The following is a 13,065-nucleotide window of genomic DNA, read 5'->3' as shown; positions in this document are numbered from 1 at the left end:
ATATATATTAATAAAACAACTTATCATAGCATCTTTGTAGATAGAAGACTATTAATTTCTTAGATTAAAAACAATTTTTATTACTGCTGTAGTTCAACAGGAATAAGTATTATTATTATTATTTATTTATTTTTGTCTTCTTGAGACAGTGTCTCCCTGTAGCCACAGCTGGCCCAAAACACTATGTAGAATATAGAACAGGCTGGCCTTGACCTCACAGAGATCCACTTGCCATTGTCTCCCAAGTGCTGAGATTAAAGGCATGTGCTATCATGCCTATTCTTAGCAAACTGTTTTCAGGAGCTAAAAGATGAATACCCATTAGAAATTAAGTATTTATTGGTGGAAATTAAATGCTGCAAAAACCAAAAAGACAAGGTTCGGATGTGGTGGTGCACGCCTTTAATCCCAGCATTTGGGAGGCAGAGGCAGGCAGAGCTCTGTGAGTTCAAGGCCAGTCTGGTCTACATAGTGAGTTCCAGGACAGCTGGGGCTACAGGGAGACCCTGTCTCAAAAAGACCAAAAACAAAAAAGAGAACAAAAACAAAAAAAAAGATGTGAGACCTGAGTCTGTAAGGATAGCTCAGTGGTTAAGAGCACTGGCTGCTCTTGCAGAGGACCTGGGTTTGGTTCAGTACCCATATGGTGCTAGATAAAAAGAACAAAATAGAATTTATGTGTGTATAAGTGTGTTTGTGTGTGCCCCAAACATGGCAATACCTGAATCAAGAGGATCTGATTTTAATGAATTGGCAGAGTCAAAATGTCCTTCAATCACAAAAGCTAACTTCTCCAGATCAGCAAGTTGTCTTTGAATTGAGATGTGTCTCTCTGAAAGGAAATTTTAAGAGTTACAAAATTTAGTGATTTGTTTTTCGAATTCCACTTTTATTTATTCCCATCATATAGAAGTTTATACTTTTATCTGATAGTATAAGCTTATTGCCTATAGGGTGAGCACTGCCATAGTTCAGTTTAGAAAATGGCAAGTACTTCAGGATACAAAAAAGTTAGGGAACACCTTCACTTGTAACTTCCACCTTTAAAACTTTTTTCTTTTTCTTTTAAAATTTTATGTGTATGAGTATATTGCTTGCATGTACATAAGTGCACCCGTGTTGTCAGAAAAGGGCATTGGATTCCCTGGAACTGGAGTTAGGTTGGTTGTTAGCCAACATGTAAGTGCTGGGAATCGAACCCAGGTCCTCTGCAAGAGCAGCAAGTGCTCTTAACTGCTGATTCATTTCTCTAGCCCCAAACTTTAAAACTGTATCTAGTTAATGAAATTCTAAGAAAAATGTTTCTGCCCTGGGAGCTGGAGATGCAGCTCAGTTGGTAGAGTACTTGCCTAACTAGCCATGGGTTTGATTCCCAGTACCATATAAATAGGACATAGTAGAGCACAGCTGTAATCTAGCACTCAGATGAAGAGGCAGAAGGATAGGAAGTTCAAAGTCACCCTCAACTACATAGTGAGTTTGAAGCCAGACCCTGTCTCAAAAAGACCAAAAAAAAAAAAAAATATTACAAAAATAAAAAGTTTCTATCCTGTAAAAAACACTTAAGAAATAATCCATATTCTGTGTTTTCAAAGAATGTTTAATTATATGGGAGGTTAACATACTAATTTTTAGCTGTAATAATAAGTAAAATGAAATGAACACCAGATGTAAAACTAATATGATACAAAGGAATGACTAGTTAATTCTAACAAGTGACTGAGTGACTAAGAACACAATTCCCTAAATTAAGGTTAAGAACAGAATTTTAGTTAAGTAGACTTGGTGACTAGCCTTATAAATTGAAAGTAACTTTATGAACAAAGCGTGTGGTATAAAACTTTTAGCTACCCCAACCTTAACTTTTGGCTAAAATGTAATATATTGGGTGAAGGGGTGAAATGGGTAGAAAAATATGTAAGCAAAGTGAAATCTGGATCATGTGAGTAATAAAGTCTATTCAAGTTAGCTAGACTTTATTTTCTAGGGAACAGTAAGTCATTTCAGGTTTTAGAGGTAGTAAACAGTATGATCTGAGTGTGCTTCAGGAAAGTACCTGGTACAGTACCGACAATACGGTGTGAAAATGAATAATGGAAAGGTATCAGAGAACAGAAAGTAAGGAAGTAACAGAACTTGGGATATGAGAAGTTAGTAATATAAAGATGATTCTAAGATTTTGAGTGTATGGGTAAAAATGATGTGCCATTAACCAAAGAAGGAAGAAATCCTTTTGATAGAAAGGTAGAGGAAAGAGAAAAGGAAAATTGATTTTTGACATAGTACATTTTATATACTACTGGTAGTATATGTAGAAATAATAATGTCCAGTAGTAGGTGAAAATTTGTTTCTCTAGCTCAGGAGAGATTGATGAGATTCAAATCATAAATATACATATTCAGTAAAGCTATGAAGAACAAAAAAGCCCAAAGGAAAAATACTGTGAAAGAGAAAAAAAGCCAGGGCTGGAGAGATGGCTCAGCAGTTAAGAGCACTGACTGTTCTTGTAGAGGACCTGGGTTCAATTCCCAGCACCCACTTCACAGCTAACAACCACCTATAACTTCAGTTCCAGGGGATCTGACGCTCTTTTCTGACCTCCGTGGGCAATGCACAACACTGATGCATTTACACATACGCAGGCAGTACACTCATATATAAAAATTTTTCCCTAAAAAAAGAGAGAAAAAGCCAAGATCCAGTTGTAACCAGTTATGATCACTTTCAAATGACTAGGTCACCTAAAATTAATTCTTTTTTTTGTTTGTTTGGTTTTGTTTTTTGAGACAGGGTCTTCTTGTAGCCCAGGTGGCTCAGAACTACTATCCAGAGTAGGCTGGCTGTGGTCCCATAGAGATCTGCCCACCTCTACCTACTGAGTCCTGGGATTAAAGGCATGCGCCACCACACCTGGCTAAAATTAATTCTTTTAAAAGAAATTACATTTATTTATTTATTTATTTATTTATTTAGTGCATGTGTGTGCCACAGCATGTGTGTGGAAGCTAGAGGACAACTTGTAGTAGTTGGTTCTTCCCAGCAAGTGGGTCTCAGGGAGAACACTCAGATCATAGGCTTGGGGGCTAGTACCTTTACTCACTGAGCCACCACATCAGCCCTAAAATTAATTGTTAATGTAATTAATGTTTTAATTCTAATGCATTTTATATTTTGAAACAATTCCTTTTTTGTTTCAGTTATGCATTTTCAGATTTCTTAAACATGATACATTCCTCAAATCAAATAAATCCTGAAAAATATGAGTAAGGTTCTCCTAAATGTGTTTGAATATATTCTTGGTTTGGTGGGGAAATGCATTCCCTAAAGTTGTTAAATCCACTACTGATTGATGTAAGTGGACATAAACTAGAAATGAGTGGAAAGACTTAGGTATTTAGAGAAGTTTAGTACAAAGAATCAAGAAAATAGATTCAGAAAGAATAATGCTAAGGAAACTCAAGGAAGAGAACAGAAGCCAGAGGAGAGGAGTACAAAGAAAAATGCTCACGGCTAAGTATCCAGAGTAAAGATCAAGAAACCACTGTATGCAATGAATCCCTGGTCAGTGAGGTGTTTGGGAGTAGAAATGAGATTGGAAAGGGAAAGGAATACAGAAAATCAGTGTAATTATTTTTTCAAATACTTTGGTAGTACAAAAGATAAAGAGATGGATGAAATTATAATTCATCTTTTCTAAAGATGGAGAACCCAAATGTATATGTATCCCAAAGGAAAACTGCAAAGTGGAAACCTGAATGCATAAGAACAGAAGATGGTGTTGGGTAAATATCTCCAAAGATAAACAAGATATTTATTTCAATGTAATAAACCTCAGGGCTCAGCCATCATGCTAAATCATTTAAAACCTTAAGAATTTTCAGTCCAATTTTTGACACTACCTATTCCTCCCAAGCTTTAGTCAGCACTTACTTGCTCACCCATGTGAATAATGCCCTTTTGTCTTCCTCATAAATAATAAGGTGATAGTGTTTGTACTTGATTCATCTTTCTGGTGGCTAAGTGCTAGGTGCAGGGACTTATACTGAGGCACTAAGGACCATTTAATCGTTTTTAAAAATCATTAGACTTTTTGGAGCTAGTAGCACATTTTGTCAATAATTTTGGAATCTAATTCAACATTATCAGACTTCTTGCTAAAAATTTTTTTTTCTAAGCAAAAACAAAGAGTAACAAATATTATTGGTTATCCTTAGTTTTCAATAAGGGACTCATTATGTAGCCCAGACTGGGCTGGAACTCACTATGTAGGCTAGGCTGGCTTCAACTTTATGATCCTCCTGTCTTAGTCTCTTGAATGCTAGCTTGGATTAGCTAACTTCATATAGCAGGCCTTATCAAATGATCTATATATAACAAGATATAGACCGAAAAAAAAAAACCTTTAATTGCTAGATCTGGCAGTTTGTAACCATGAAGGGTTTTGCCTTCATAGTTCAAACATGCATATATGCAAAAGATATATAATACTGCATAAAGGTATGCTTACAGGAAATATTCTAACGGGTAAATAGTATAGAAAGATTCTTCTAAGCCAGAAAACGGAAAATCCTATAGTCCTTTATTGAAGAAAATTTAAAAATCTGCCTGAAAATTTATGATATGCCTATACATACCTCTGCAATCACTTTCTGGCTCAACATAGTACATAACAAAAAATCAGTATTGAAAACAGTCAACTGGCTTTTTGTAACACACTAACAATCCGTAAGTCACTAAGCAAACCTGTTGTTAGATCAGATGAATCCAAGATACAAGGTTCTTTCACAACTTCTGTTACTTTTTTTTCATTTTTCAACTCCAGTTCAAAATCACCATCTTCAACTTGCCTGGCTATAACTGACTTTAAAGGACGAATTAGATAATCTAAAAACAAAAAGTTAAATGATTAATATGCATTTTAAAGATTCTTAACACACTTTTGTAAGTTTTGTAATATACAAGCAAATGTTATCAACACCTCCATGACCATCCCTTCCCACGTTTTTGAAACAATGTCTGCCTAAGCAGCCCAGGCTAGTTTCTAATTTAACAATTCTCTTGCCATAGTGGTTCAAGTACCTAGATTACAGGTATGCCCTGCATTAAGATATTGTTAATGATGAGGAGAGGAAAAGACATGTATTGCTCAAAGCTGCTGCTACTACTAATGCAAACAGAATCTGAAGGGCAGCAGCTGCTCCTCAGACAAATGTAAAAACTCTCCACTCATCAGATTGTAGGTATAGAAAAAAAGGCTGGGGCTGGAGAGATGGCTCAGCAGTTTAAGAGCACTGGTTTTTCTTGCAGAGCCCTGCACCCACATGGTAGCTAACAACCATCCATAACTCCAGTTCCAGGGGATCCGACGCCTTCTTCCCTCCACGGGCATTGTACAACATGGGTGCACTTACATACAATGCAGGCAATACACTCATACATGTAAAATAAAAATAAGATATTTTTAAAAAGAAAAAAATTATCATTTAAAAGCTGTAATCTCACATGATGAAAAGTCTATCTGAGGCATGCTGGCTTTGTCTTTTCTGTGGTCAGTCCTATTACTCTTTGTTTTTGTTTTGAGGCAGTGTCTCCCTGTATCCCCAGCTGGCCTGGAGCCATGTAGGCCAGGCTGGACTAGATCACCTGCCTCTGCTGGGATTAAAGGTGTGTGCCACCACTACCGACTCAGCCTTACTACTCTTTTTTTTTTTGGTCTTTTTGGGACAGGGTCTCCCTGTAGCCCCAGCTGTCCTGGAACTCACTATGTAGACCAGGCTGACCTTGAACTCAGAGATCTGCCTGCCTCTGCCTTCCAAGTGCTGGGATTAAAGGCATGAGCCACCCACTCCTACTACTCTTAAATTCACTTAGTTATGAGGTTTTAGAACTACAAAATAAATTCTCTTAGATTATGACTGTTTTATAAGCATCAAACCAAAAACTGGCCTATAAATAGTAAAGATGAATTAATTTATCATAAGTGATCATTCAGAAAGAGTATAAAAATCAATTTATGGAATGGATCACAAAGTTTGTTGAACTTTTAAAAATCTTTCTTAGAGCCAACATAAAGTGTTCAGCAGAATCTGGAAAGTTCTAATGATCAATCTTTTGATTCCAGTACCATCCAATAAACCACCACTCAGAAAACACGCAAACACATTCAGGGACAATAACATGGACTGTTTTCACTCTTCGTTTTCTGATGGAATGAAGTACAAAACTCAATTGGTATTTACGTGTGTGTGTGTGTACACGCACGCGCGGCGGGTGGGAAGATCCATAATTTAGCATAGCAGACTATTCTCCATACAACTCAAGGGTTTCAAATTCTTTTTGGAAGCAAGATACTAAAGAAAATTTAATGACAAGTTATAAGGAGCAGGCACTAGAATTGCTAATGAGCTCGGATAAGCACCCAGAAAAAACTATATAAAAACCAAGAAGAGAACAGAGGCAGACGCTCTCAAGGAACCGGACTTCAGTGCCTTCCTCCCATCCAGCTGCCAGCTCATGTGACGCCGAAAGGACAGCTAGGGGACCAGCACCGCTGAACTCACGGACTGCCTGTGTTTTCCTCTCTGACGGCGGTAGTGTAATTGTAACTTAGTTTGTGATTACCATGATTAAGGAATGTGTGATGTATTATGTGTGCCTGTGCCATGTGTTGGTGTGTGTTAGTGAAAGGCACCTGTCTGGACATATATATTTCAACGCAGACAGCCTTACAGCCGCCCTCTCTGCTCCGACACAAGTCCATCTGTGTAAGTCGAAACCGAAAAACTAGTTGAGTGTCTAATCTTGACAGGATCTACGATCTTGAAGAGGGTGCCTCTGTTACCATGACACATTTGAGTTCCTTAATCAGAACAGACTGGGCTGACACGGAAACTAATACATTAACCAAAACAACTTTTAACCTCATCATTTACTTCGACCTGCATCACCCCTGGCCTTCGTTTATCTGTTACGGTGATGTCCCCGAGGCTTACGGAGGTGCCAGTCCAGCCTGCACCCCTTTGCCCTACCTGCGGCTCGGGCCCTCTTTCTTCCTAAGCCTGCTCTTCCATATAAAACCTTTTCTGGGAGGGCCTCCCCTGCTCCTCAGCCACGCGCACTTTCTCAAATCTCTGCGGCAGAAAGATCCGGCCGCAGGCACTTACTGCGTTCAGCCTCCTCGGGGACAGAGGCTAGAGAAGGGGACAGGGCCAGGGCCGGAGCCGGGGCCGGGGCAAGGGCTGGGGCTGAAGCCGAGGCCGGAGTCGGAGCCGAATCTGGGGCCGGAGCCGAGTCCGGAGTCGGGACCCTGACCTGGGCCACCTCCTCCTTCTCCGGGGGTAGCAGGTCCTCCTCCGCCAGATTCTCCATAGTTACCGCCTCCAAGCCAGGGGACGCGGGGCTGGGGGACTCGCGGCGGGGCGAGAGAAATAACGTGAAAATCCACACGGGTGGATCCAAAGGCCGGGAAGCAAATGGGGAGAACGGAATGCGTGCCACAGACAAAAGGCGAAGCACCGATGATCCAACTCTGTCAACAAAAAAACAGAAAGCCAGAGGTGGCGAACCGAACCCTCGCCAGCCTCCTTTCCCCGAGGCGTTACAACGCTTCCACAGACGGCCCAGTAGCGTGTCGAGGCCAGCGTCCAATGAGGAGAAAGAGTTCCGTTTCCGCTGTGCGTCTCCGTTCCGACCGTCCACCACAGAACCGAACTAAGACTACAATACCCAGGGAACACCGCGCCTCCTGGGCGGGGCTGAGTTCCAGTCCTGGAAGGAAGTACAGACCGATGTCAGCGTACTTTGGAATTCCCTAGAGCGTTCCGGGTGCTGGTTCGGATCCGAGCCCGGAACTATATTTCCCAGCGTGCAGCGGGCTCGGGGGAGGGGGTCCGTTGGCGTCCCCTAGGCCTCAGGAGTCGCCGCCGCCCTGGGCGCTGGTAAGGTAGGGGCGTCGGAGCGCTTGGCTTTTCTCTGGGCAGCCGCCCTACACTCCCTGCCTCACAGACCCTAGGGAACAGGCGGTCGGCTGGGGACTCTGGGTACGCCGGGGTTTGGGCGGGGCGACTCTGTGGGCGGACCCGAGCTTCCGCCGGCTGTGTGGAGGGTGTGGCCCCAACCGGGCCCAGAGAAGCCCTGGATGACTGTGAAGAAGGTGGGTTCCGAGCCGGTGGACTCGGCGGTTTGGGAGCCGTCGTCGCGCTTTCTGTCAGTCTCGCTGTGTGCTCTTCCTCTCAACTTTCCTCACACTGCCCGAACCACTTTAGTTTCCCTCAACCCTGGTATTCGCAGTGCCTGCCCGCTGCGGCTCGGTGGCGGGAGAGTGTGTTTGCGTGGTTTTTGGCTTCTGATAACGAGTGCTCTGAAAATCGCTGCGCTTCGGGGCACTTCGATGCGCTTCAGATTCTCGCAGGCATCTACCCCGAGGGAACCCTCTGCGCCTCCGACTTTGGTCTTGTTGCTCTGGGCCCGCTTGCCCCGCAGCCTCAGTTGTCCCTTTCTCTTTATTTCTTATTTTAGCAGACTTGGAAAAACACTTGGTTTTTTCCTGGCTTCCTGTTGGGGACCGGTCTGAATTCTACAGGAAGCAGGGTGGGTGCTCAGCACCGAGACTTGGACTTCCAGGTCGCCTTTCCTTAGTAACAAGATGGTAATGCGCCTTTCTCAGTGGCCTACTTCCATGGTTCAGAACCCAGAGGAGACTGTAAGTGATTGTCACTTTGAAACAGTAACTACAAGTTAGCTTTCTTATTGTCCTTCCTAGTTAGGAAGGAAATTTGGAGCCCGGTCTCCCCCATCCTTCCCTAGTTTAATAAAGAAACAGATTCTCCCCCTGAAGCTTCTGGACGTTCTAAAGCCCTTTTAAGAGCCTGGGACATCCTTATCTCAGTGGTAGAACATTTCGTACATCTGCACAAGGCTCTGGGTTGGATGCCTAATATCACAAGAAAACTAAAGCCCTTTCACTCCACGTTTTTAAAAAATATTTTTATTTTTATGGGTGTATTGTCTGCATGTATGTAAGTGTGCCCGTGTGGTGCAATGTCCGTGGAGGACAGTAGAGGGCGCCGAATACCCTGGATCTGCAGTTACCATGTTAGCCACCATGTGGGTACTGGGAATTGAACCCAGGTCCTCTGCAAGAGCAATTGGTGCACTTAACCTCTGAGCCATCTCTCCAGCCCTAGTCCACCTCTTTTTGACTAGTGTTCTTGTAGGAATTGACTGAAAGTTTAACCCTTATAACTTAAATACTGACTGCCCGGTGTGGTGGCGCACTCCTGTTGTCCCAGCACTTGGGAGGCAGAGGTAGGTAGATTTCTGTGAGTTCAAGGCCAGCCTGGTCTACACAGCGAGTTCCAGGACAGCTGAGGCTACACAAAGACCCTGTCTCAAAAAGACCAAAAAAAAGAAAAAAGAAAAAAGAAATGCTGACTATATCAGAGTAATATCCAAGAATTAATTTTAATTTCCAGGATCAGTCCCCTACCATAATACTGAGGAAACCTATGCAAAGCAAGCATTGTACCTCCAAGCTACATTCTCAACTCTTGATTAAAAAAAAAAAAATTATAAGTGACTAAATGCTTGATTTGAAAGCTTTATTTAGTACTTCAATCTCATCATTTAATACCACCTAGAATCCAGGAGATGAAAACAATTATATTTTAGTATGTGGATTTAATGGCAATTTTAGTTAAAATTTTCTAAGCATGAAGGAATTTTCAGTTTAAAGACTTAAGAGAGTGTAATTGTACATCAATTGCTGCATAAGGTATCCCAATGGCTTAAAGCAGCAGTAAACATTTATTTACCCTACAGTTTCTGAGGGTCAGAAATTTAGAGATGGCTTTTGGGTAGATCTGACAGAGTCTTTAATGATGCTGCAGTGAAGATACCTCCCAGGGTTGCAATCGTGTAAAGACTTGATAGAGGTCAGCTTCAAAGGTGGCTGCCTCATCTGCCTGACATTTGGTCTGGTTGTTGGCAAGAGACTTGAGTTGGTCCCTGGTATGCCTTTACATGGGCTGCTTGAGTGTCACTTAGGACAAGTCTGGCTTTCCCTAGAATGAATAATCCAAGACAAGAAGGCAGAAGCCACATGTCTTGTATGATGTTACATACTGCCATGCAGCAATACTCTATGGGTTATATAGGTCAACCATGTTCAACCCTGTTGTGGAGGAGAGACTACATAAGCACTATGATACCAAGCTGTAGCTGCAATGCTTTTGAGGAGCCATCTATGGCAGGGCTTCTTAGCATTTTTCTATCCTTGAGCCGTTTTCATTCGAGAAATTTTTATTTGACCCAGGTGTGTATGTAATAGACACAAAACAAACATTTACTGAAATTAAATCTTAAATTTATTTTAAAGTAATTCTTTGGTATGCATATAATTTTACTGTTTGTTAAAGGCGAAAGCAAGTTTGCATACTAATGAAATGTGCTTATTTTTACATAAAGAATTTAATCTTGGCTGAATATTTGATACTGTAAGACGTGAGCATCTTCAACTTTTGAGTTGATTGATAGTTTAATTTTATAATCCTCAATGCTAAGAACAGTACTTCACATAAATATGTTTTATATATCTTTTTTAAAACTTTTATTTTTTTATTTTATGTGTATGCATGTATTGTCTGCATGTAGGTAAGTGCACCCTTGTCATGCAATGCCTGCGGAGGATGGAAGAGACTGTCAGATCTCCTGGAACTGGAATTAAGGACAGGTGTTAGCTACCATGTGGGCACTGGGATTCGAACCCAGGTCTTCTGCAAGAACAGTGTTCTTAACCGCTAAGCCATCTCTCCAGCCCTCACAGAAATATTTAATACATACTACCAGAAGTATGTTTAGGGCCATGTCAGAAATTGTTGGAAATTTTGTCCTAATCTCAAGCCAAAATTCATTTAACCTAAAAAAAAAAAAAAACTCAGGTCAGCAACTCAAACAGCAATTTGTACAATCAACCATTCTAACACAATCCAATCCAAAGATATACTAAATTTGATACATGCTGAGAAATGATGGTAAGAAAATGTTTCTGTAATGACACAATTACTGTTTCTGTAGGAGCATAAAATTTTGTATGTATAATAAAAACACTGCAGCCAGGCGTTTGTGGCGCACGCCTTTAATCCCAGCACTGGGGGGAGGGGCAGAGGCAGGCGGAGCTCTGTGAGTTCAAGGCCAGCCTGTTCTACATAGTGAGCTCCAGGACAGCTGGGGCTACAGGGAGACCCTGTCTTAAAAAGAACAGCAACAAAAAGAAACACTGCAGTTCATGACATAGAATAATCTCAAATGTGAGCCGAAGTGTTTCGGGCAGCATTAGTAGGGTTTTGTGGGTGTGAGGGCTTGCAAAGTGCAAGGTACACATACGTTGTATGTTCAAGACTTCAGTGAAATCACATAATGCAGTACAGGTGAGCACTATCAGAAACACCTTGGATTCATTATGCTTGATTTTATATTAATTTTGCTTGATTATGTAATTATTTATATTGATTTTATATTAATTGGTCATTGTGTGTTCAGAAACTACTGTTTTCAATATGGAATTGTAACAGTTTAAGAAGCTGGGATCTAGAGCACTGATCATACAGGAAGTCCTCCCTCCTTTAGTTTGTTTTGCATAAAATGTATGTGACCTTTACACTAATAAGAATATAAAATATGTTATTGTAAACATAAAGATATTTTTCCATGGATAGTATACTATCTGCAGTGTTCGTTTTATAGTGAATCTTTGGAAAAGAGATTTAAAGTAGTGTTAGGGTATCCAACACAATGATAGCAGACCAACATGGGTTAGTTAAAATGCCAAAGGTAACCTCATAACCTTTAAGCAACGCCTTTTTTGTTTGTTTGTTTGTTTGTTTGTTCCAAGAAACAGCCTACCATGCCAACCAAACTGATTCTTTTTTTTTTTTTTGTGCCCTCCATGTCACTGACATGAAATACTTGAGACAAGAGAAAAGACTATGATAATCTGGAAGGTCTACTGTGTATCCAACCATTAATGTAAACAGCCTTGAAAAGCAAAATTTCTTGGTACTTCAGAGGCTGTTCTTAGATATTTGTTGAATGTTCCGGTGTTCATTTTTATTGGATTGTTAGCTATCAACATTTTTATTTTCTTTAGATTCATCAAATCTTTGTAAACATTTTAGTATAGTTGGTCATTATTTCATACAATTTCACCTACTTGGATTGTGACTGACCACGGGTAATTGGAATTGCTTGACTTGTAGCCTTTGTTATATTCATAGTGTCATTGTGTCTCACTCCCTGCTGCTAACTTTTGGGCTTTGCTTTCATACTGTCTCACTCCAACAGACCTGCTAATATTCTCAGTCTCTGGCTACTGTGTCCCAGCACAGGATGCTACTCTGTACTCCTAGTTCCCACAAACTTGGGACTGTTTATGATCATAAGGTGTGGTTATGTTTGTCTTAACATTTCTTTTCTTTTTTATTGGTCATCAGCTAATGGTATTGACTTGGTCTAGCGCAGGACTGGAAAAGTAAAACTAGTATAGAAAGTGGACAGAGAACCTAGGAAAGGAAAAGTTGGAAATAGCTCAAAAAAGTTGATAGATTGAGAAAGAACTCATTCACTCACACAGTCATTTATGAACATCTCTCCAGTTGTGTTTGTGTGTGTGTGTGTGTGTGTGTGTGTGTGTGTGTTTAAATAGTCTCTGTGGACCTCCTTATGTAACCTTAGCTAGCCTACAACTGGCAGCAATCCTCTGCCTATCCTCCCTAGTGCTGGGATTATAGACATGATATACTATGTCTTGTCTATACCTCCTAGGTTTTTAACACAGTATCCTTTTCAGGAAACTCTAGGTCTGCTAGAAAGCCAACTACAGCCTACTATGTATAACCTTGTGCAAAAATATTTTTAAAATTTTATTTTATTTTTTTTATTTTTATTTTTGGTCTTTTTGAAGCAGGGTCTCCCTGTAAGCCCCAGCTGTCTTGGAACTCACTATGTAGACCAGGCTGGCCTTGAACTCACAGAGATCCGCCTGCCTCTGCCTCCCAAGTGCTGGGACT

The 13,065-nt window shown here is 40.9% G+C and overlaps 2 protein-coding genes across 9 annotated transcripts in view; one reads left to right on the top strand and one right to left on the bottom strand.

The window, feature by feature from the left end:
• The window catches only part of Trmt1l (tRNA methyltransferase 1 like), a 48,819-nt gene extending 41,196 nt beyond the window's left edge, over positions 1-7,623 (bottom strand). The window contains exons 1-3 of the mRNA XM_008824278.3: positions 7,165-7,623; positions 4,745-4,885; positions 722-832 (exon numbers count right to left, since the gene is read on the bottom strand). Of these exons, the coding sequence (XP_008822500.1) occupies positions 722-832; positions 4,745-4,885; positions 7,165-7,369 (457 nt within the window). The 5' untranslated portion in view covers positions 7,370-7,623. The remainder of the gene's footprint in view (positions 1-721; positions 833-4,744; positions 4,886-7,164) is intronic.
• A 193-nt stretch (positions 7,624-7,816) lies between these two features.
• Swt1 (SWT1 RNA endoribonuclease homolog) overlaps positions 7,817-13,065 on the top strand; it is a 117,110-nt gene continuing 111,861 nt past the window's right edge. The window contains exon 1 of one of the 8 annotated variants that reach the window (XM_008824277.3): positions 7,817-7,938. Coding sequence is in view for 5 of the 8 variants with exons in the window: in XM_029559230.1 (XP_029415090.1) it covers positions 8,646-8,702 (57 nt within the window). In the remaining 3 variants the exon portion in view is untranslated. The other 7 variants (XM_029559228.1, XM_017795899.2, XR_003847960.1 and 4 more) reach the window with 7 other exon arrangements.

This window comes from Nannospalax galili, unplaced genomic scaffold, assembly GCF_000622305.1.
Source record: "Nannospalax galili isolate Female #2095 unplaced genomic scaffold, S.galili_v1.0 scaffold227, whole genome shotgun sequence".
NCBI lineage: Eukaryota > Metazoa > Chordata > Mammalia > Rodentia > Spalacidae > Nannospalax > Nannospalax galili.
The sequence above is the reverse complement of the archived record's forward strand: the minus strand, read 5'-3'. Positions and strand labels throughout refer to the sequence as shown.